At 45.5% G+C, this 25,204-nt stretch overlaps 1 protein-coding gene across 1 annotated transcript in view; it reads left to right on the forward strand.

The window, feature by feature from the left end:
• Positions 1 to 5,211: 5,211 nt before the first annotated feature.
• The window catches only part of OGDH (oxoglutarate dehydrogenase), a 107,783-nt gene continuing 87,790 nt past the window's right edge, over positions 5,212 to 25,204 (forward strand). Inside the window, exons 1-2 of the mRNA XM_065399731.1 lie at positions 5,212 to 5,245; positions 13,651 to 13,899. Coding sequence (XP_065255803.1) covers positions 13,678 to 13,899 — 222 coding nt within the window. The 5' untranslated portion in view covers positions 5,212 to 5,245; positions 13,651 to 13,677. The remainder of the gene's footprint in view (positions 5,246 to 13,650; positions 13,900 to 25,204) is intronic.

The raw sequence follows: 25,204 nt of genomic DNA on the forward strand, positions 1-25,204 counted from the left end.
CTTCCAGAGGGGAAGGTCTCTGGGTTGTTCCCCAACTCACATGGTGAATCTCTGAGGCAAGAAAATCCGCCAATAAGCGCAGGACCCACCAAGATAGAGGAGGAACTTTGTCACAGGCTCATATACACCCCCCTGTGGCCCATCCACCCCCCACCCCCCCCAACCAATAGGACCAATCCACATCCCTTCTTAGGGCCCATGGGTTTATTTGTCTAGTGTGGCTAGACATCCATGTTCTAACCCAGGGGTCGGCAACCTTTCAGCAGTGGTGTGCCGAGTCTTCATGTATACACTCTAATTTAAGGCTTCGCGTGCCGGTAATACATTTTAACGTTTTTAGAAGGTCTCTCTCTAAGTCTATACTATATAACCAAACTACTGTTATATGTAAAGTAAACAAGGTTTTCAAAATGTTTCAGAAGCTTTATTTAAAATTAAATTAAAATGCAGATCTTATTAGTTTACTGTGATCCTTGCCCTTGCTTTTCCTTGCTGAGCTTTCCAATGTCTGGTGGCAGGTATTTGGATACTTTAAGCTGCACACAGGCTTCTGAGTGATCAGTTGATAACCGGCTGTCAGGAGGTCAGCGGCTGGAACCCGAGATCGGCAACTGAGGTGAGTGGAGCTGGTGGCTGGTAGGGCTGAGCAGGGCCGGAGGCCTGGACCCTGTCTGGCAGGGGGCCTGCGCTGGAACTCCAACCGGAAGCAAGGTGAGTGGGGCTGCGGCGGGGACCCCAGCTGGCAAGGGGTCAGCAGCCGGAACCCCAGAGCGGCAGCGGGCTGAGCAGGTCAGCCTGCCCAGCTCTGAGGTTTCAGGGGTGGGCTGAGCATCTCCGCCAGCCCCCCTCTGGGGTTTCAGCCGCCGGCTCCTGCCAGCCGGGGTCTCAGCCCACTAGGGTGACCAGATCACCCAGGTCAAATATCGGGACGCGGGCGGGGGGGCGGAGCAAAAAAAAAAAAAGGCGTCAGAGCAAACACCCCCCCCCTTCCTCCTCCCTGCGCAAGCGCTGGCAAGATACTGAGCGGCTCAGCCCGCCGCTGCTCTGGGGTTTCCACCACCGGCTCCTGCCAGCTGGGGTCTCACCCTGCTGCCAGCCTGGGGTTCCTTCACCCAGGCCAGTAGCGGGTGCTGAGTGGGACTGGCGGAGGGACCCCGGCTGGCAAGGGGCCAGCAGCGGGAACCCCCAGAGCGGCGGCGGGCTGAGCGGCTCAGTCCGCCCCGCGTGCCATCAAAAATCGGCTTGCGTGCCACCTTTGGCACGCGTGCCGTAGGTTGTCGACCCCTGTTCTAAGCCTTTCGTTCAGTGTAAGACAATCCTCTGACCAGGGGGGCTGGAACAATTTGTACAGTGGGGGTGCTGAAAGCCATTGAACCAAACTGTAAACCCTGGATATGATGGAAACCACTTTGAGTCAGGGGGTGAGGCAGCACCCCTAGTTGCATCATCTATGCTTCTGACCTGGCTCCACCACCCACACCGGCATCAGACGCCCCAGCCTGGTTGGCAGCGTGATATGGGGATGCCATAGTTGAGGAAGGGGCCTGGGAGTTGGGAACCTGAGTGTTGGAGACTGGAACACTTCTTAAGCTGTTTTCAGTTAAGCCTGCAGCTTTTGGGGGACGTTGTTCAGACCTGGGTCTGTTTGTAGCAGGCTAGCATGTCTGGCTCAAACCAGGCAGGGCACTGAAGTCTCAAGTTGCCAGGGAAAACGGGCTCAGAGGTAGTCTCAGCACATCAGGTGGCAGTTCCCAAGGGGGTTTCTGTGACCCAACCTGTCACAGCAGGTACATTTGGAATCAATTGGTTAATAAAAAGCCAGCTGTGTTAGTAAATGTCTCTCTCTCCTGGGAACAGCACATTGAACGCATGGAGTTTCAGGCAGTCATTTAAGATATCCTGCAAACTGGGCCCCTTGTATCTATCCCCCCCATTAGCGCAATTCTGCCTGACCCAGACAGATACTTTGGAGAGCACTTCCCTGGTACCTTTCCAGGGCCACAGGGTCATTGAAACTGACTTGAACGAAGAGTTCGAAAAAGGGTGTGCGCGTGAGGGCAAGGTTTGTCTCAGGGGTGGGTTTGGCAGCTGGGTGACAGGGTTCTCTTCCTTGTTTCTCCTCTCCTCACCCTTTCGGTTGATCAGCAGCAATCTGGTTAACATGCATAGGAGGAGGCAATACCAAGCTCCTTGGGGAGTCACACTCTTCAGTGGCATTATCTGTCTTCAGACACCGCTCAGCTTTATGTTCTCACGATGGCTTCTGGGTCTACACGCATCCCAATCAACTCTGAGCCCCGCTCTCTACCAGGTGACATCCAGATGGCAAACTGCATCTGCAAGGTGTACTCTGCCCATCAGTTCCGCTCCCCTGGGACTTACTCTACCTCGGAGGTGGTAATTTCCACACCTAGTTACATACATGAAGTGACAATTAATATGAGGGGGAGCTCATTTGGGCTCCCTTTGTGCACCCCTGCCCCCCGATTTCTCCTGGCCAGAGAAGACACTTTATCGGAGGGTTTAATGGCAGAGGGACGGATTAGCCCATCTACTCAACAGGCTCTCTGAAGAGAAAGACCAACAGCTGGTTTGGAGCCAGCAAGGGCCCTGCACCTCCTGGAGGCCTTCTTGTGATTTTAGCTGCTGATATTGCTGACTGGGGCAATGCCCTAGCATAGATGATAGACAGACATGCTGGATTAGTGCATACATGACTTGCTCTAGCACATTGGGGTAGCTACTCCCGTGCCCAGCACCCCACAGCACTGGGTGGTGTAGGTAGGGGCAGAAGAGCCCATGCAGAAAAGGTTCATTGTATTGGAAGCAAGGAGACCTTTTTCCCGTAATGCCCTGTACACAAGGAATTGCATAAATGACAGACCCTTCTGTTGCCCAACGTGGGGCTCGAGGGGACAACAATGGTCCGTGGCCCGGTGTGCTTAGCACCAATGAAGACACCGAGGGGAGAAAGCAAGCCAAGTTTATTTCAGAGCTCTGAAATGGCACTAGGAGACCAGCATGTCTCAAATCCAGTGCAACAAATACAAACAACTTTTACCTTTTATACCCCAAACTGTTTACATACATCTCTTAGACTAGGTCTACACTACCCGCCTGAATCGGCGGGTAGAAATCGACCTCTCGGGGATCGATTTATCGCGTCCCGTTGGGACGCGACAATCGATCCCCGAATCGACGCTCTTACTCCACCAGCGAAGGTGGGAGTAAGAGCCGTCGACAGGAAGCCGCGGAGGTCGATTTTGCCACCGTCCTTACAGCGGGGTAAGTCGGCTGCGATACGTCGAATTCAGCTATGCTATTCGCGTAGCTGAATTTGCGTATCTTAAATCGACCCCCCCCGTAGTGAAGCCGTAGCCTTTGTCTGGCTGTTCCCCCTCACCCCTCCCTTCCAGACAACTGTTACAATAAGCTCTACATAAGCTTGTGAGAAAACTTTCCCAGTCTCTGCGACCTTGGGTTAGATATCTGCAAACCAACTACCCCTCCTCCCCCTGCTCCTTATCTCTATTATTTCTGCTAGTGTGAGTGAAACTGCAGCCATCTGCTAGAAACGCTGACCAATACATTTCTGCTTCAGCCTACTTCAGAGCATGTAAGCAGTGAGCATAGAAGTAGGTGAGAGTTCACAAGATGGGGTTTGGGGTTTCAGATAGGCCCAGAGCAAAAGAGTTTCATCGACACTTCTGGCCTTCCGCTCTCCCGAGTTACCTGGTAGCTATGCCTAGTGGACCCCAACACTTCCCTTGTCTCTGGCCTGCACAGTTTGCAGGCACAGTAGCTGCTCTAACCCCAGTTTATCTTCACGGGTCAGTGCAGCTTAAACTAAAGTGTGTTCAATCTTCCCCTGAAGAGAGCTTATGGTTCTGTACTAGTCTGCAGACAGCAGCCCTGGCACAATTTTAAATAGGGCCTGGCTCAAAGTCTCCTTCTCAGCTCATAAACTTGTTAATTAGCCCTTAGTTCTATACTGATAAACAATTACAGTCAAGCACATGCCAAACAGTAATGAAGCCTGGGCAGCCTGGTGGCATGGGTAATTATTACACTCTCCATTTTACAGCTGCACGGAGAGAATGGATTTGTCTGAGCCACACAGCCAGTCAGTAGCAGAGCCAGACATAGAGCCCTCGTTCAGTGCTCTAAACTGAACATGCCCTCCCCACCCCCACTCAGGAACAAAACTCAGGAGCTCCGCTCCCACGTCAGCTCATGCTGACAAGGCGCTGGCAACTGTGGGTGCTTTTATCACAAGTTGTCAAGCCCTGCGAGCGACATGAGCAAACTTCAAGGTGACCTCTGCATTTGTTCAGGGCAGCACTGGCATCATCCCTGAGGGTTGGCAGGTGCTTTGGATTTCCCTGGCTAGGCTGAGAGGGTGCCCCACAGCCACCCTGCGGAACCTGGTTCAGACATACAGGCAGCAGTGCATGGAGCTGGCACAGCCAGCCAAAGAGCTTTCCTGAAGTGGGTGAATGGACACAGGCAAAACTGTCCCAATCCTCTGTGCCTAGAATCATCACTCAGGCTTGACTGATATCTCCACCCCATGCCCTCCAGTGACTGGCACCCATCTCCCACCAACTACACTCCCACCAGTGCCTGGCACCCCCTCCCACCTATGCCTCCCCCTGTGTCCTGTATCCACCCCATCACCACCTACCCTGCCCCCATGTTCTGCAACCACCCCCACCTAATCCTGCATCTGCCCCCCGTTCACCAACCACCTCCAGTGCCCCACCCCATCTCCCCCACTGCCTATTCCCCCCATGTCCTGCACCCAGCCCCCCATCTACCTCACCCTTCAATGTACTGCACCCACCCTAGTCCTGCATCTGTCTCCCAACACCTACCACCCCCATTGCCCCCCATCCGCCTCCCCCACTGCATACTACCCCCCACTGCCCATTCCCCATCCCCCACCAACTACATGCCCACCAGTGCCTTGCACCCCCTCCCACCTACCCCTCCTCCCCTCAGTGTCCCGCCCCGCCCCGCCCCGCTATTGGTCACGTTGGGCCGAGACGGGGCCGCACGCACGGGCGGGGAACCCAGCGCACCACCACCGAGCGGGTCAAGGGCGAATCCCCGACACGTGACCCGGGAGTAGGTGGGGAAGCGCGGTGACGCGGCACGCAGGGGGCGGGGCGGTGGTAGTTGGCGCGCAGAGCGGCGGCCGCTGTCAGAGCAGAGCCGCGAGCGGGCGGGACGGACGCGCCGGCAGGTACCCCGTGGCCTGGGGGGAGGGCGCTGGCCGGGCTTAGGGATCCGGTCCGCGGGGAGCAGCGCGCCGCCTCGTGCCCCTGCCCCCGGAGTGTCCTTGGCGCCGCCGCCCGGGCGCCTCAGCCGGAGGGTCACGGGAGTGATGGCAGCAGTGGCCAGTAAGGAGGCGGCGTGCTGCCATCGCCGCTGTGGATAGGTCGGGCTGTCGGGGGGAGGGTGTGTGCTGAGGCGGGGCCGCTCGCTGATTGGATGGCGGGGGGCGGAGCCGCAAGCGCGAGCGGCCGAGACCCCAGCCCCGCAGACGGCAGGAGCGGGCGGCCCCACGTGGAGGGAGATGGGGTGGGGGGGCCCTCTCCCCTGCGGGGTCTGGCCCCTGCTCCCTGGGGAGGGAGCCGGCATCGTCACCCCTCTCGTGCAGGCGGGGAAACTGAGGCACAGAGCGAGTCAGGGGCCGGGCCAGGGCTAGAGCCCGAGCGCTCGGCAAGCTCTGCCCGGCCCCATCGGGACTTGGCACTGAGCACAGCGCTGTCCTTTCCCCCCATGGCGCTGTGGCTTGGGTACCTCAGAGGCAGCCACGGGACCGGTTCATGGGGAGGCGGTGTTCTCCCTCCTCCCCCCAATAATGCTGCGGCCTAGTAGTGGAGAGCCCGTATCTCTCCCCTCCCCGGGAGTCTTTGTGCCTGGAGGTGGGAGAGGCCCTTTCCCTTAGCGGTCAGATGATGGCAAGAACAGCTTCCATGACATCAGGTACCTCCTAGCCAGAGGTCAATTTAAAAGTTCATCTGCGGTCAGTATCGTGGTGAGAAGCCCAGAGTCCTTTTGCTTCTCACCCCTTGGGGGTGGGTGCCAGCCTGCTCCCTCGAGCCTTTCCCAAGGAGCATACTTGTGGGTACCCTACTCACCTTCATGTTGACCTATGGTTGGTGGATTTTGCCTTGTTAGAAGGTATCTAGCACACTTGCCTAGGCTATGACCTCCATTTCCTCTTTTGCATGACTTAAACTCTTTCATGTAAACAAATTTCAACTTCTGGGGAATGTGTCCTGCTTTTCTGCCTGGCACCTCCCAGCAGGAATTGGAAACGTTGTTAGAGCGAAAAGGAAGCTGTTGGTCCAGGCCCAACCCTTCTGGGCATTAACTGTTGTGTGAGTCAGTGCTTGTCTTCGTGTGCAGCTGCTCTGTTGTCGCACTGCACATGAAGATGCTACTGCGCCGGTGGAGAAGCGGCGTAATTAATCCATCTCTGTGAGAGGTAGCTGTATTGGTGGGAGAAACTCTTCCGTTGACATAGCGTTGTGTACACTGGGGCTTAGGTCAGTATAATTGCGTTGCTCAGTGGTGTGGTTTTTTTCACACCCATAAGCGACGTAGTTATACCAATATATATGTCTGTAGTATAGACTTAGCCTCAATCATAGTCACAGTCTTCAGTGAATGCTGTTAAATGTCCCTTCATGCCCACTTAGCCTGTTTGAAAAAGGGAATTCTAATAGTGAAATTCAGCAGGTTTAATTGGCTCAAGTCAGGGAAATGTAGGGTTGGTATGAAAAGTATTCTTACTGCTTGAATTACTGCTCTTCACTGCTTGATGTCATGATTGTTTTGTTTTAAAAATCGGATAGGGAGTTGAATGTAAGAAACTCATTATACACAGAAGGTATGTCCTCACTGCAGTTAACATAGATCTGGGAACCCAGATTGGCCAAGGTTGGGTGTGAGCATCCACCCTGAGAAACCACACTCAAGTCATACTGGTGAGCTGCATCTACCCTGATGCTTCAGTAACCTGGGTTAAGTGGTAGGATTTATGGGGGCATATCCCATGGTTCTTAGCACTGCACTAAGCTGCAGTGCTCTATGATGTGAACCTCTGGCCAGGTAGCAGCATGCTGGGATGAGGATGACATCACTCTATTCAAGTGCTTGTAGCAATGTGGTGGGCTGTGTGGAATGGGTTTAAGTGCCAAACTGGTGTATATAAGCGCTGAGTGCTGGTGCAGAAGGAGGTAGTGGGTAGAAGGATAGGAAAATACACCCCTGAGGGAATTGTGGGATGGTATTGGAGGACTGTCAGCACTTGAGTTAAATAACTTGGGTTACAGCTAGATCCATACTACCAAATGAACAGGTTACAGTCTGAATTAAAGCAGAACCAGGGTTCTGACCTGTACTCTCAGCCAAATAAGGTAGTGCAGGCCCAAAGAACCTCCAAACCTGGGTCAAAAGTTTTTGCATGTGGGTAGTAGGCGGGCTTGGACTAAAACCCACGTGAGAGCCTGTGTTAACTTTGTAATGAAGACGTATCCAAAGACAAACTATCAGAAATGTCTTGCACAAAGAGGTTGAAATATGCTGACAGTGGGAAGGAATGCAAGTGCCAGTTTTATACACAGAATAGAATATGCTTGCTTTGCCTTTTAATAAAGTTGAAAAGTTTTGTTCTCATACTGATAAATTCATTCTTGGTTTAAATCCTGTTGACTTCAGGGGAGTTATACCTTGGATGAATGTGCACCATTCACTTTATAATAATACTAAACAGCTCAGCGATTGTATCTTGAGGGCAAAAAGCTATGACCTGCATCGATTCCTATTGGATAAATGTGATCAGGAACCTCATTTAGACAGAATGCCCTGCGGAAAGCTCTTCAATATTTTGAAGGGAAGTGGTCAAGATTTTTTGGGGCCATTTTTACCTTGTCAGTTACCTTGTTATTAGTCCTAGTTGTAAGAGCTAATTGTCAGGAATCTTTCTTTTCTCAGTAGGCACTACTGAATAACTTAAGGTTAAACAAACTGATAGCATGTGTTCTGTAGTTTGTTTAGAAACTACTATCCCATCACGTCTGGATCAGTTTGTTTAGTGGGGTTGCACTGAATGTGTGTGTCAGGGTTTTAGTTATTGGGAACATGACTGGACTGACTTTCTTACTGCATCCTTTTTTTGTTTTTGTTTTTAACTCCAAATGAATTTTCAGCCCTAGCTGAGTGGAGGGAAAACTCACTCCATTTCCTCTGTTTTGATAGCACTATACTTAGTTGTCATAGCTCCTGACTGAACAGTTATAAGGACTTGTATATAAGTTTGAGGTGACCTTGGATAAGTACATACCATCTTTAAAAATAAAATGACACTCTACGGCAGAAGTTAATGCTAAACATACTCAGACATGCTAGGCCCCATTCAACAAAAAAGTGCAAACTAATAGTTTTTACTAGTTTAAAAAAAATACAACCATCATTTGGTCACCTAGTAAGGAACCTGTGTTTTAAAACTAATAACTACACTTAGCAGTCTCAAAACATTTAACAAATGTTAGCAAAAACACTTTCCCCTTGTTACTCTGATGCTTATATACATTGGGTTCATTGCACTTACTTAGCAGCCTGATTTTCCTCTAATCAAACATTAATTCTATCTTAATCCTCTGTTTGTTTGGCTTGGTTCTGGTTTAAGCAAAAACAATTCCTAAGTATCTGTCTTCAGTGGCAGCTTTCATTGACTCTTCTGGGTGCTTTGAGGCCAAATTAGTAGCTTAATCTACCTTGTTTAATAGTATACCCTTGCTTAGTTTGAATACTAGGTTTATTATGAATATTCTCATTCATTGATCTTTCAGTGAAAACACTAAAAACGGAACTGGGGAATTTGTGAGTTCAAATCCATCTTTAACACTAAAGCCTTGTCAACACAGAAAGTTGTACGTGTGATACGTTGTATGTTTTAATACTGTTTTAATTAAACTGGTGCGGCTTTGTGTCTAAACTCTTACCAGTTTATCTTGTATCAGTAAACGTACAGGCACAAGCTAAACTGACGTATCTCATTTTAAACCAATATGAGTCCCCACAGACAGAAGTTCTAATGATGTAACTAAACTGATTCAAGTTAAACCTGTGCAGCTTCTGTATATAGACAAGCTCAAGCGCTCTATTTGGAGTTGGGCCAATGGATACCTGAGTTCTTATGAGCCTAATAAGGGCTTAGGAACACAGAGTTGTTCCTGAATAACTCCATGTGTAGACACTGTTATTTTGGAACAAGAGTGCCCTGTCCCTATTTTAAAGTGGATTAAGCTAAACAGGAGCAAGGCACTTTTGTTAAAAAATAAGAGTGTATATACTTGGAATTATTAAGAATAGCTATTGCTTGTTTCTTCCTCCTTCACGGAGAGTCTCGGAACCCGCATCAATTGAAGCAAACAGAATAAAACATTTTGGGAATCTGGCAAGAGAGTTGGCGAGCTGTTGGCATACAAATAAGCAAAAGGCTAACAGAAATAAGATCGCTGCTATTTGCGATAGTAGCAATAAATTATATACAACAGTCAGATATTAATAAACAATTTCAACAATTTTATTCAAAACTATAGCCAAAGGGGGAATCAGTAAAGATGCCCTAGTTGACTTTTTTTTAGTGGATTGTCTCTGTCACAGTTCTGACTCTCAGAAAGAACTTTCTGATGCTCCTCTGGAAACTGCAGAAATTACTCAGGCTATGAAAGAAATGAAGGTTGGAAAGACTCCTGGAGCAGATGGATTCACAATTGAATTTTACAAAAAGTTCTCTGAAACTTTAACACCTAGATTATTGAATATATTCAGTGAGGCCAAGAATGAGCAAACTCTCTCACCTACTCTAACAGAAGCTGTTATTTCAGTTATTCCTAAACCTGGGAAAGAACTTGCACTATGTAGTAATTACAGGCCAGTTTCTTTAATCAATTGTGACGCTTTGATTTTAGCCAAAGCTTTTGCTATGCAATTGTACAAAGGTCTCTCACACAAGACAAGCTTGTCATATTAGACAAGTTCTAATTGGAATGCTTAGACCTGACTTTCAGAGATGTTGAGCTCTCACAACAGTCATTGAAAACTGTAAGTGCTCAACATCTTTGAAAGTCGGATCCAAAATGTCTTGGATTGGGCACCTAAATTAAAGGCTACTCTATGAAAACTTGGTCCATAAGCCTCTCAGCATGAGGTAACTACCATGAGGTAAAATCCAAGTGAAGACAAGGCAGTTTGTAGTTTTTCATACAAGTTAGCAAGCCAACTTAAAGGCTATGTTTTCATTGCCAAAAAAGGTATGGGGAAGTGGGTTAGAGTGAGTTATCTTGCTGTAAGATGCCACTCCCTTCTGGCAGAGAAGACATAGCCATAGACTGGGAGGGAGTTTAGGGTTTATACTGATGTGCTAAGTCGTGAGAAACTGCAGCCTACCTTATCTTCATGAGGATTTTACCACCCATTAGCTAACTCAGTTTAAGAACATACCTTTTTTCCTAGTGAAGATGCAGCATAATGTTGTGGCCTTTCAAGTTCTTGGTCCCTGTTCTGAGACCTCTAACAAAGGAACCTGTTGCAAGGAGCCTTTGATGTGAACACCTGCCTCCTAGGAGCAGAACTGAGGCCCTAACTCATTTCACAGGTGTCATTTCCTAATGTGACCGACTGCTCTGTATCCTGTCACAGGTTTCCTGAGGCATTCAGTTCCATGATCTGTGTTCTTTGTCTTCATGAGCTCCCTTTTTAATAGTGCTGTGATGGGTGCATAGGAAGAAAGGTACTATACTTTTCAACTAGCACTCGATTGAATTTGGGCCGAAAGCACAATGATTGCTGAGTGAGCAATGCAGCAAAATTGTACTTGGAAAAAAAAGTGCTGTTCCAGTTAACCAGTTTAAACTCTCAGCCAGTGCCTGCTAAATAGGAATGGGGATAATGGAAAATGTTTCTAAGCTGCGTTCATGTAACTGAAGTTGTTTTCTTGTGGCTTTGGCTGTGATGGAGAGCTGTGCACTGTTTGAGTACATCATCTTCACATTAGATTGGAAATGAGAAAATGTGACATTGAGCGCTAAAATCCAGCTGCCAGACAAACCCTGCCAGTGCTCAGCTAGGGATAAATTTGTTTTGATGTCCATTTAATGGGCACTCAGTGAACAAACTTGTTAGGTTTTTTTATGTGAATGTTTTGTAAACCAAAGGCTTAACCACAATCTCCTCCCCATCTTCCTCCAAACATTTTCTCAAACTTGCAAGCCAGTATACTAATTCTGTGGAAGTAATTTCTAGCTCATGTGTACCTGTCCTAGGAAGGTCACTAAGGGCAGGTCTACACTACGGCAGGGATCAACACTCTGAGATCGATCCACTGGCGGTCGATTTAGCGTGTCTAGTAAAGACCTGCCAAATTGACTGCAGATCGCTCTCCAGTCGATCCCTGTACTCTACCCCTGACGAGAAGAGTAAGGTAAGTCAACGGGAGATTTTCTCCCGTCGACCCCCCTGGGTGTAACTCTACCTAAGGTACGTCGACTAACGTAGCTGGAGTTGCATAGCGTAGGTTGACTTGCTGCGGTAGTGTAGACATAGCCTGAGTGGTCACTGCCTTTCTTCTCCTTTTTAAAAAAAACAAACTGCTTGGTATTCTATGGCCTAATGATGGCTGCTCTGCTAACAGAATGATCCTGAAATATTCAGTTGTTTTATCTGTGCAACTAGATGCCGTCATAACTTTTGCACGATCATTCTTTTTTAAAGGGGAGTGAGTGTTTATCTCAAGCACTTGATTTGAAATGTTAACAGGAATAGCTGGTGAGGTGAGCAAAGGTGTAAAGGCCAGATTTTCAAATGTGTTCCACTCCCATTGAAAAATTTTCCTTTTTTTAAATGGGAAAGGCAACTGTAAAAGGAATTGGCAGAAGGACCAGAAATTATTTGAAGCTTTTCTGAAATTGACTTGATAATTGCAGTACCTTCTCAGCTGAATTAATATGCTTTAGGCATAAAAACTAAGGCTAAGTCTTCACTGCAAAAAACCTGCATATATATATATATATATATATATATATATATATAAAAAAATGTGGAAATCGCTGTCTTGATGTAAAATCCTAGTGGAGAAAAGGCACAGGTAGTTTTTACATCAAGGTGGCTACTTGTGGTCAACCCTATAATCTCTCCTGTCCACCTGGAGTTTATCTCCATGTAGCTACACAGAGGCAAGAAATATTTTTATCTTGTCTCCACTAAGATTTTGCTTTGAGATGTTAAAATGGAACCTTTTTTTTTTCAGTGAAGACATAGCCTCTGAATTCCAGTCCTCCACTCTCAAAAAGTGGAAATATGGGTTTCCAGCTCTCTCTCAGCATTCTTAGTTGGACAGCAAATCCATTAAGACTTTGTCCTTTTATACTTCTCACATGTAACTCCTTTAATTTTGCATAATAATAGCTGATAATTTTTACTCTGAAACTTTAAGGACCTCTTCCTAGTGCAAGTAGGGAACAATGGAGCACATGCTGTGAAATGCCATCCAGGCACTGTGCTGCAAGGAAGGGCTGCTTTTTCCCTGTTTCAGAAGTGTGGGCATGTGCAATATGGACACTAGTAAGGGCAAAAAGGTGAAGAGAACTGCAGGGAGGTGGGAATGGGAATACAGTTCAGCAGAAGTGTGGCTGTCTGAGTGGCAGTCTTATCAGCATGAAATAACCACTTTGCTGCCACTGCTTCCCATTGTTATAATTACATTCTCTGTTGGGGTGCCTGCTCCTGTCAATAAATCCCTTTTTCCCCCACCATCCCCTTCATTTATAATCATCCTTATCTCTTTTCTAACCTTGCTTCTGATGGTCTTAGTCAGGAACCTAGTGACCACCTTTCTCTGATCAAATTTACAGCCAAGCTTTCGCTCCTCCATTCCTGTGCCCCGACAAGTATAAATGATGAGATCTTTCTCCTTTTGTCAGCTGTCCTCAGAAAAAATAGAACATCTATTCACAATGTAGTAGTACTTGATAAATGTGACACTTGCAAGTTAAGATATTAAAATCAGTTGCACATGATGTAAACTGAAAACAAAATGGGGAGAAAAAACGTTGATGCTAGGTTTGGTTGACAAATTTAGATGTTTGGCTCAAAGCCATAAGTGATAACTACCCCTCCCCCCCCCTCCCCCAAATCTATTCCATTTCCTGCTTAAATTCCCTTCCCCAATGACTGGCTGCGACTGGCTGGGGTGGTAACTCAAAGGGATACTAGTCCATATCTTAAATTAGTGGTTATGCAATGCCAATACCTGCATTAAACTATTGGTTTCAAGTAACCAAATTAGAAATCAGATTATGTAGGGAAGGCAATGTGGCCTCATGGATGGAGCATTGCACTAGGACATGGGAGACCTGTTAGTGGCTCTGCTACTGGTCTGCTGGGTGACCGCTCTGTGCCTCCATTTCCCCATCTGTAAAATGGAGATTGAGACTGATCTTTGAGAAGGACTTTGAGATCTATGGATGAAAAATGCTAAATAACAGCTATGTGGTTATTAGGTTGATTTCTCTTTATATACTGTGCATTGTTCTGCTGTAATGTCTAAAATGCTTCTTATTCCTATACCAACAGGAGCTTGTGAGCGGCTACAGGACAAAAATGTTTCACTTAAGGACTTGTGCTGCTAAATTGAGGCCATTGACGGCCTCACAGACTGTTAAGACAATTTCCCAACACAAGCCGGCAGCACCACGGACGTTTCAACAAATCAGGAGCTACAGTGCACCTGTTGCTGCTGAGCCATTTTTGAGTGGGACTAGTTCGAACTATGTGGAGGAAATGTACTATGCTTGGCTGGAAAATCCCAAAAGTGTACATAAGGTAAGGAGGAGCAACTGCCCCAGGATATTGTTGTTTCATCTCCTCTGTGTGTGTGCGTGAGAGAGAGCCAAATGGCATGTTCAGGTAAGTGCAAATGTCGAGAATTTGGCATGAAGAGCCTGTGAATCATGAATCATCAGTTCCACGTCTGCTTTTGCGAAAAGAATCAACAGCATTTAGCTGAGCAGTAGCGAAACAATATGATACTTCTTTGTTCTGCATTGAATCCAACAAGCCCAGAGCATTCTGTCAATATTGGATATTCCACTTCGGGACTCAAACATGGATACGAAGAGGAGGAGTTGCCTTTCTTGGGAATCCCCCCTTTTGCTGAGCTGCTGCTTTTCCTTTGTGATGAAATGTTGGGAGAACAGGGAGGAGGGAATTGAGTTCAAATTCTGATCTTTGTCCATTCCGCTATTAATGTGTAATACAAATTGTGCTCGATGCTGCTGTATTTGATCTATGTGTAAGTACACTGACTCTGCTTTAGAGTTGTTCTTATAACACTATTTGGATGGCAAAAATGTGGCTATAAAATTCAGCCTGCCACTACAACTTGGTGGTGGGATTGGTTCAAATCCCCCATTGTGGTGAGCAGTGATCTTTCTACCAGCCATTTCTTAACTTTCCTTCAAGCAACTAACTTAAGAAGATAACTGTTATAAGGTTTAAAGGTGCAGAACTGTAGTGGGCATTAGTCTACCCAGAGTTCGTATCGGGGAGCATGCCACCTCGAAATCTGTCACTAACATACACCTAGCTTTGGGCTAATGGCCATCAGAATACAATCAAACTTTGGCCACGCTCCTGTGGTAAATTACTATACACTGAAACTTGTAGCCCTATTAGAAGGCCATATTCAACCATATATAAATGTGTGCAACTCTATTTGACATATGTGTCACTTAAATCCCTCTTCAGCAGGGCTGAATTTGGACTGCAGAATGCTGCCAGTTGGATGGTAATTGCCAGGAGCCATTACCAAGGGAAGTATCACTGGGAAGTCTGAGGAATAACTGTGAGAAGCTAATAATAGACATTGAACTAAGGCTGCTGTTGCTGTACACTGTGTAGTCTTACAGTTATAAAATGTGAAATTAAAAACACTGCCACTAGGAAGGAATGGTTGGTGGGGCTAGGAGGTAATCTTCAGCCTCATGTCTAAGGAAAGTCTACTTTGCCTTTTCATCTCTGGCCAAGCTTTGGGGAGGCTGTTAACTGAGACCTAGAAGTGGGTGTAGAGAACTGGAGTTCTGAAAGCCTACTGCATGTCCCTCTTATTCTGGCATGTGCAGAGAGATTTCTCTTCTGAGTAATTCAGATCTTCCAGTACCATGGGAATTTATAAAGATTGCCCTGTGAGATCTACATGTCCCTTGAGATACAAAGCAACAGAACAGTATTTCAGTTCCTGTTCAGTGAACTATAATGAAGACCAGAACAAACATCCCACAAACCAGAACTCACTCATTTATTCTCCTTTATTCTACCCTCAACAGACATGCATGTCAATATTAAATACCTGTGAAATTTCAGTAGTGGTCTCATACAGCCAGAATACATAGCCCTATCTATCTCTGGGATGATACTTGGCCGAAAGGTTTTCAGATGGGAGGAAAGCCAAATTTTGGTCTCCCTCTTAAATAAACAAGTTTTTTTTTTTTTTTTTTTTTTTTTAAACATTGGGTGTTTTTCCTAGGATTGTGGGGGTGGGGCACCAAAATACAGAACTGCTCCCAGTCAAGGCTTTCTGTGTTTAATTATTGACGCAGAGAGCACTTAACTCTGAAAGAACAAAACTACATAATTTTGGATTATGTGCCATTTGGCACAGCAGTAATTTAAGAAGAAAGTTGTGTATTTTTCATGCAGATTTTCTGTTATGTGGAATAATTTATTTTAAAAGGTGGTATATAGAACTTCTAAACTGCTGCACATGCGTCTTAGTCTTATAATCTAATTTATAGTAAAGTGAGTAGGTGTCATAACACTCATCCTTTTGATACATGTGACTACACCTCTTACAGAGCCCCACAACAGACTTCTTTAAAAGGTGATTGTTTTGCCAGTCCACAGACCCTACTTAACACATCCTTCAAGGGATGTTCAAGGCAAAACACTGATCTGGTAATAAACTGAGAGCAATCTGTGTCCTGTGAGTAACTTCAGGGCATGTTGGGCTTTTCAAAAATCTCACCCCACCCTTTTTTTTTTTTTTTTTTTTTTTTTTTTTTAAACTAAGGCAGGCTGCATGCTGGCTGTGACCCTAAAATAAGAGGGTTATGTTTTTCTTTATATAGACACATTGATAGATCTTAAGGCTAGATGAGACCATTAGATCCTCTAGTCTCACCTCCTGCACACTACATGCCATGGAATTTCATCGCAATTTCTTGTGACTAGGCCTCGGTGTAAGCCAGAACGCTATCCAAGGTGTATAGTTCTTGTTAGCATAAGCAAAAACCCTTAACCCTGAGAAATGCAGGTATCTGGCACTAGATACTTCTTGGAAAATGTTTCTGGACTGTATTTGTAAAGTGTAAGAATATTTAATACTCTCTGAATTTCTAACTCTCTTGTCCTTTGTTTGATGTTTCACATGCTGCAGGAGCAGAAGGCTTCTAAAATCAGCAGCTGACCTTTTTTTTTTTTTTTAATTTTAAACCAGCCCTCCTAGAGCTTTGTAAGCTGCCAGCAGCTGAAATGTACACAAGTTCTTGCTCTCTTGTGATCTTGTTCCAGGAGCAAGCCTTGTGTGCAAGGTTAGGGCTTTGGGGCAGTAATTAAAAACTTGGTGCCTCTTTTCTACAGATACAACAGTTGAGCCACAAATGGTAGAAAACTGGAAGTCAGCAGCTGAATTGTGCCTGCTGTTAGCCATAGAAATAGGTCAGGTCAGCTGAAATAACCTTCATATCCTGCTTTTCTAAACAACTTCATATTTATGTAATTCCCTCTGGCCCCTGTTTCCATGGCTAGGCTGCTGGTAACTGGCAAGCAGCCATACCTGAGAGAGAACTTGCTTGTACAGGGATCGGCAACCTTTCAGCAGTGCTGGGCCGAGTCTTCATTTATTCACTCTAATTTAAGGTTTTGCTCGCCAGTAATACATTTTAACGTTTTTAGAAGGTCTCTTTCTATAAGTCTATAATATATAACCAGGGCCGGCGCAACCCATTAGGCGACCTAGGTGGTCACCATGGGCACTACAATTTGGGGGGTGGCGACCGCAGTGGTATTTCAGCAGCGGGACCTTCCGCCGCCTCTGTGGGGGGTGGCATTTCGGGGCGGGACCTTCCGCCGCCTAGGGCAGCAGAAAAGCTGGCGGCGCTCCTGAATATAACTAAACTATTGTTGTATGTAAAGTAAATAAAGTTTTCAAAATGTTTAAGAAGCTTCATTTAAAATTAAATTAAAATGCAGAGCCCCCCGGACAGGTGGCCAGGACCCGGGCAGTGTGAGTGCCACTGAAAATCAGCTCGCGTGCCGCCTTTGGCACGTGTGCCATAGGTTGCCTACCCCTGTGCTTGTAGATGTCAGCTGCTAACTCTTTAATGTAATCTCCATATTGACACTCCAAAACCAACTATGGATTTTAGGAGCCTTTTGGTAACATAAATCTGTGGTCCTCAAATTGGAGAAATTACTCAAGATGTTTATTTGGATGGGCAAACTGGTTACATAGCTGCACGGCTTGGTTAACCGTGCGATTAAAATCTTTGCTAGCCAGCCAGCTGTTTTTTTTATCGTAATTGCCTTCTAACTGTCTGGAGGGATGAGTACAAGAGTTGGGAGTCTGCAGTTCTAGGTTCTAATCCCAGCATTGCAACTGATTTGCAGTGTGGTGTTGGACAAATCACTTTTCCCTCTGTGACAGGTTTCGGTGGTAGCCGTATTAGTCTGTTTCAGCAAAAAAAACGAGGAGTCGTTGTGGCACCTTAGAGACTAACAAATTTATTTGGGCATAAGCTTTCGTGGGCTAGAACCCATTTCATCAGACGTATGAAGTAAAAAATACAGGAGCAGGTATAAATACATGAAAGGATGGGGGTGCTTTACCAAGTGTTAGGTCAGTCTAATGAGATAAATCAATTAACAGCAGGATACCAAGGAAGGAAAAATCTCTTTTGAAGTGGTGAGAGAGGCCCATTACAGACAGTTGACAAGAAGGTGTGAGTAACAGTAGGGATAAATTAGTATTGGGGAAATTAAGTTTAGGTTTTGTAATGACCCAACCACTCCCAGTCTTTATTCAGGCCTAATCTGATGGTATCTAGTTGGCAAATTAATTCCAGTTCTGCAGCTTCATGTTGGAGTCTGTTTTTGTTGTTGAAGAATTGCCACTTTGAGGTCTGTTACTGAGTGACCAGAGAGATTGAAGTGTTCTACTAGTTTTTGAATGTTATGATTTCTGATGTCAGATTTGTGTCCATTTATTCTTTTGCATAGAGACTGTCCCCGGTGCCTGCTCTGTCCACGTATCTATTCAAGGGACACCATCATAGGACCTAACCACATCAGCCACACCATCCAGGGCTTGTTCACCTGCATATCTACCAATGTGATATATGCTATCATGTGCCAGCAATGCCTCTCTGCCATGTACATTGGCCAAACCGGACAGTCTCTTCCAGTTCTGGCACTAACAATCATAATGCAACACCATCAATGTCATGCTGGTGGTTATTTAGTTGAGGGCCAGATGGCCATAAATCTAAGCTGCCATTTATCAGTGGCTTAGAAATCCCTCCCCCACCAACATCCCTAAATAGCCTCTTAAAATAAAAATATACTAACACGTACAAAGTATCCTTAGTCCAGTCCCAAGTGCTGCTGGACTGGTGGGGGTAATGTATACTGTCAGCAGTATCTTAATCGGATCAAAAAGAACAGGATGTGAAATTTTGTCTCTTATGAGTCTGTTAACCGTCACATTCTTGCCTGCCCTGTATGTGACCATAATATCACTTTCTGTTTCTGTACCTTTCCTGTGCAGCGTTAGCTTAAATAAACACTTGACAGGATGGATTTTTCACTAGCTTTCTTACAGTCCCTTTCCAAACATCTTGTTTTTCTGCTCTCTTCCTCTGATCTCATTCTCACAAGTCTGACAGCAAGCTTCCTTTTGACTCTAGCAACAAGGAGTTAGCTTCCTTATCTGGTTTTCACTGCGTGCTGACACACCCAGTTATTGCAGTAATTAGTGTAGTGCATTTATTGTTCCACACTAGTACAGATTGTTCTACTAGCTTCTCCAGGAGCAAACAGGGCACTGATCCCTGTGTGCACTTGAGTGCACTAGTGTTATACTTGTCCATGGTGAATTCGTTCAGTAGGGTCACAACTTGATGTCATAGAATCTTGGCGGGGAGGGGGTAACTATGGTTGAGGGAGCTCCAAACCTGTCCCCACAGGAACAATGGACAGCAGTGAAGCCTCTCCAGAATTAGCATTGCTCAGAGTGGGTGTTTTACCTTACTGAAAACAAGCCTGCGCTCTTTTCATAGTACTATTGTTGTATATTGCTTTAAGCAACCTAATGGATAGAGCAAGGCACTGGGACTCAGAAGGGTATGTGGACTGGATTCAACTCCTTGCTCTGCCCCAGCCGCCTATATAACCTTGGGCAAGTTATGTCCCCTCTGCCTCAGTTTCTCCACGTGTAAAATAGTGAAAGCACTCTGAGATCTCCTGATGAAAACAGGTAAGCTAGATCACTATTTAAGTAGAGGCTGCCATCTCAAGTAAGCAGCACCAGACCGGAAACAGAGGTTTCAGACTAGTCAATGTACCACTCCCTCCTGCTCTCCATATTATCGTTCTGCTTCTCAAGTGACGGTGATAGTGGAACTAATGCCTGAGGCTTTATTGCACTCTGCACTTGGATAACTTTCTTCAGTGCCTGCTGATTTTAGTGGGCACAGTTTTTGACCCATCATTTCCAAGTTAGTGTCATTCTCTTGTGTCCTCTTCTCTAGCCTTGAGAAATCCCATCTTCCCTGCTCATATCCATTCACAATGCTGCTGTAAAAATCACTTTCTGGCCTGTCTCTTTGACCACGTCACCCCCCACCCTTTCTCCATCCCATCAAACATAGGCTACTTATCTTCACTTCCGAGGCCCTTTGCAGCCTATCCCTATCCTACCTATCATCTCAGGTGCTAGCGAGGTGTTGACAGCTGCCTCTGCTCTGCCAATCATGGCAGCTTTCATCGTCCACTTGCTATCCTTTCAGACCAGCTCCTTTGTGCTTTCCCCCAGGCCTGGGAGAAGCTCCCCACAAACATTGGCAGAGCCACCTCATTGTCCTCCTTTATAGCTCTTCTCAGCCATGGTGCCTACAAAAAGCTTGACAGTGGTTAGGCACGTGCTGTGCGAAGAGCATTGCCAATGGTCCAGGGTAATTCCGTCCTGTGTACATATGTTTGAATGGTCTTGGCAGCAAATGTAAGCTTGCTCTGTCAGTTGATGTTTTTGGAACACTAAATGGGCTCTGTGTGGTCTCTGTGACTGTAGCGCTTTATTTTCCCAGTATGATTGTTGCTGTTTATGTGTACTTATATTGTGCCATTCAGTTTGAAGGCTTCCAAAGTGATTTAGGGACTATGGGTTTATCCTTGGAATACTTTATTTAGTCTTTCCTGTGGTGGTTGTAGTATCTGAGCACTTATACCTCCTTACCAGCTGGATATGTGAACTCAGCTGGCTCTAATATATTGTACTAGTTTATAATAGGCCTTTTCTTGGTCCTACATCTCTTATACATACAGCATGTAACATGATGGTCCAATGCTAATCACACTATCTCAGTTTTAGTACAAAGAACAAACTTTCACAGAATTTCCCCCCAGAGTTATAACTTGTGAAAACTGATCCACAAAATGTACTCTAGTCATTTTGTTGACTAAAGTTAATGCTGATTGGGTTTTTTATCCCCCATACATACAATCGCTCAAACTCTAACCCCTGAATCATCTTATAATTCATTTAACCCACAAACTTGAAACTAACCTTTGTGAGGAGAGTTTAAGCCAGTGTAAGTATTGGGATCTTCTGAGGCCTTTTCTAAATGGCTTTTGCACTGGGGTGTCAGGATTGTGCATCTCTCACATGCACAATCACACTCTATCCCCAATACAGTTAAAGCAGTTCATCCCCAAATGTGGAACCAGTTATACTCATAGCTTATTTCCTTTCCTATATGCTGACAACTATACCAGTATAAGCATCCTGATACCAGTAGAAGTGCATCCATGTTGTGCAGGTTATATACTGGTATAGTTAAAGCAGTACAGTTTTCTAGTATGGAGAAGGCTTTCATGCCAATGAGTGATCTGAACCTCCTCTCCTTCTGTGTTTCTTTGAAAAGATGGTTTATCCAGCTCTGCGGAGCCTGCTAATATAGTCCTGGGGTATTGGTTTAATACTTATTCCCCAGAGGCATGCTCTTCTGCAACGTTGTGGGTTTCCTTAGTGAACTCCCATCAAAGTCCTGAGCTGGGTTGACCCTGAATAGCTTCATGTTAAACAAAACCACAGTTGCAGTGTAACTAATTCTTCACATGTAAACTGAAGCAAACCTGTGACACGGTCACAAATGCCACTGTAGAAAGAGTCCTGCAAGTCTTGTATAAATCCTGTTGCATATGTGTGCAAAAGGTGCATCTAGAATGCAGTGATCTGGTACCACTCCAGTGCCTCCCTGGTGCTCCCAGAGCAGACTTATTTCACTTAACCTTGTTTTCAGTGACCGGGCAAAAACCGGGTGTATCTATTTCTCACACATTGAATAGAATCTGCGACAGCCTTGCACAGTACTGTTTAACTTCTTAAGCCTAAAAAGGTCAAACTAGTACAATTTAAGTGCAAATCCAACCTTGACACCACTCTGTGTAAGCCTTATCTCCCCTCTCTGCTCTTATTCATGTTCCGTACCCCTTGTCATTTTTCCCTGTTATGTCTAATGTAGGCCTAGTTTGTGGGGTTACCATGAGCTCCAAGTGGGGGATGGCACATAGACCAGACCAAGAACTGTACTGTAACTTGAAATCCTTGCTCAAGGGAGAGGTAAGCTGTGCCAGTCCTATACCTAGTTCGGTTTACTCCCATCCCCCTTTCGAGCTGCGCTGGCTGGTGTGTTGCAGTGAGCAAAAGCAGTGCTCCCCACCCACTCTCTACTCACAGCCCAGCCATGTGAGCAATCTGCATAGGGCAGGGAGGAGGTGTTTTTATGCACCTTACTCCTGTGCATGGGTATGGAGAGAGCTAGGGTACTTAGTAGGTCTTTTTAGCTGCCTATAGCTTCAGTCTTGACACTGTTAATAACAAACACTTGTTCCTCCATCTAGGGCCCAGTTATGTAATCTTTATTGCTGTAAGGGTTGCCTGATTGGTCCCCTAATGTATAGTGAGATGTAAGAGACCTGGTGGTGCCTTGCTTGAACTGTTAGCGAGGTTACACTAATACTTTTCGGGCAGGAGGTGGAGGGATTGGCTAGTGCTAGCCGGGGCAAACTACAACTCTTCCTGTATATATTGCTATTAGTTATAGCTGGGATACACCTGTTCTGAGCCTTGATTAATAAGTTTCACTTTCACACTGCCACACTGAAATGAAGTATCAGCTTGAGCCTATGTTTCCATCAAAAACTGTTCATGAGTAGGGCAAGCTCCATGTAAGAGAACTGCACTGCTGTGAGATGACCAAATCTGTAGACACATCCTTGGGTATAACTGAAGTTGCCTGGCATATTATCACGCAGTGTATCCCTAGGGCCACTTGGAACTATCGACTATGGCACAGCAAGATGATAGTAACTGAGTCTTGTAAAACCATGTGGTATTTAATAAATATTTCCTTGCAATAAAGGATCTCTGAGTCTGCAGAAAGATGAAAGGAAATCAAAAGCCAGGTGGTTCTTTTCAGGTTAATGTACAATGGCATGCAAAGAAGTAAGGCTCTGACTGCTTAGTTTGGAGCCAGCTGGTGCAGCATCATTGGGCAGAGAAGGCTGGCTGGCTCCCTGACTGAGGAGAGGGCTGGAGAGTTCTATGTGAGTGCTCTGTATAATCCATTAGGACTCAGCAGGGATTGGTGGGGGGGAGATGTTCTTGAAGGAAAACTTAAAAAAAAAAAAAAAAAAAAAAAAAGCTGGTGTTGTAATATGTATGATTTTAAAACATGAGACTAGCCTTGAACTTTGGCTTAGTATTAAGAGCAAGATGCTGTATCATGTTTGCGCCTCCTGTCCCATACAGTGAGTGTGCTCAGCAAATGACAGACAAGATATACCTGTGGGATCCCTAAGGCCTGGTCTAAACATTCAAGTTTCACCCTCAACTATGTTTGGAGTCTGACTTTTTTCCTCCTGATATAGTTATACCATACAAGCCCTATTGTAGACAGCTATACAAGTACCCCCCTCCCCCCTGGAGCATTGCTTTACTGTGTTATATCGGGTCATGTTATATCGGGGTAGAGGTGTATAAAGATGGTTATCCCAGTATAGCTTATTCCCCTTCCCATATGAGCTATACTGTTATAAGCACTTTTATGTCGATATAATAGTATCCACACTATTAGAAGGGAGGTTGTACCAATTTTAACTATATCAGTGTGGTAAAAGCACTATAACTTTTATGTGCAGACATGCCAGACAAGACTTGTAGTTGAATTTGCTGTAGTATGGGCACTTCATCTTAATCCTGTTGAGTTCCTATTAAGAATTGGTGTCATTACATACTGATAGAAGAATTGGAATGACTGACTGTACACAATGAAGCTTTTAAAGTCAGTTTAATCTTAGCAAAGAAGGGAGAAGGTTGAATAATGCTTCTCTGTGCTCCCCGTCTTTTAAAAGATGTGCCCAAACTGTCTGGCTATTTTGTAAACCTTGTATTGTACACATCTGGCAGTTGCTCAACACAGCCTGATATGTCTGGCCTCTTGTTTGCCTGCTGAACATAATGGGTCATATTTATGCCCCTACAGACTTCTCTGCAGTTCCACTAGGGATGAATGTAGCCCAGCGAGTGACCTTTTTACTCAGGTATGTTAGCCGCCCTGTGTGTGTGAGCACTGGGGTTGCCTTACCCCCATGCATGAAGGTTGGAAAAAGCAATTAGGCTGCTGTCTGCTGTGATACCTGCAGGGTGAGAGCTATGGAAATAGCTACTATAACAGTAGTGCAGGAATTTCTGCATTCTTGGGGGGAGGGAGGAAATGGGGGGGGGGTGAATTCCTTCCAGGAAAAACACTTTTTTTAGTTTGAAATAGCATGAATTCCTGCCTGATGGCCTTTCTCCTCCCCAGACAGGAAATTGCTCCGTCTTCCTGGGAACTGTTTGCAGCAGTACTGGCTCCCAGACAGCATCTCTGCCTTTCCTCTAGAGAAGAAAGGGACCCAGGAGTACAGCTGTCCCTCTGGGACCTTGGGAGGAGGGCTAGAGGAGGTGGAAGATCTTAAGACCCAGGGAGCTAAAAATGAATGCTGTGTGCTGGTTGACTGCCTCTAACGCCAGGCCACTAAAACTCATCACATGATCCAGCTTCTTAAACACAACTTGCTTCAATGTTAAAGCCTCAGTTCTTTACTCTGAGGATGAATTGAAAACACAAGTATGCAATCCAGTCACAATATAGTGACTCATCTTCTTTCAAACCATTTTCCAGTATTATAACAGTTAATTCTGGGACCAAGAGACACAGAAAATTAGATGCCATTCTCTACTTCCCCACAAAAAAAGCAGGAACAATTAGTTTGTTTCCTTCAGTAATCTTCTCTTGGGCAGCAAGTCTGAAGTGTAGGTATTTGCAGTCCTGTCTGGGCTCATGGGCATCCATCCTTTTGTTCAGCAACACTGTCAGGCAATTATAAATGACTGCAAAGATTTTTAGCTTAAGCTAAATACTGGACTAGACATAAGTTCAGTATAGACCCCAGCTGAGTGTTCCAGCTATGGGAGAGTGTTGTAAAAATTTCTGGATGTGTGTGCCTGGTTTCTCTGCCGGGAATGGGAACTTGGGTGTCAAGGCAAAAGAGAGCTGAGATTGCCAGTAGTGAATTATGTAGAGTTTCTGGGCTAGCATCCATGCTTCAAACGTATCTAGTTGTGTATAGTCCAAAGTACAGCACACACATTTGGGTAAACTGAGGTGATAAATGATTCCCTTCTAGGTCATATTGAAGACAGGCTTTGTTGCAATATGTTTTGCAGAATTCACAAGGTCTGTCAGTGTACAAAGTCTCATCTCAAAAGTTTTTCTGGCATGACTCAAACAGGCTTGTTTGGCTGACATTG

The sequence above is a fragment of the Emys orbicularis genome, chromosome 2 (genome assembly GCF_028017835.1).
Source record: "Emys orbicularis isolate rEmyOrb1 chromosome 2, rEmyOrb1.hap1, whole genome shotgun sequence".
Lineage (NCBI taxonomy): Eukaryota > Metazoa > Chordata > Testudines > Emydidae > Emys > Emys orbicularis.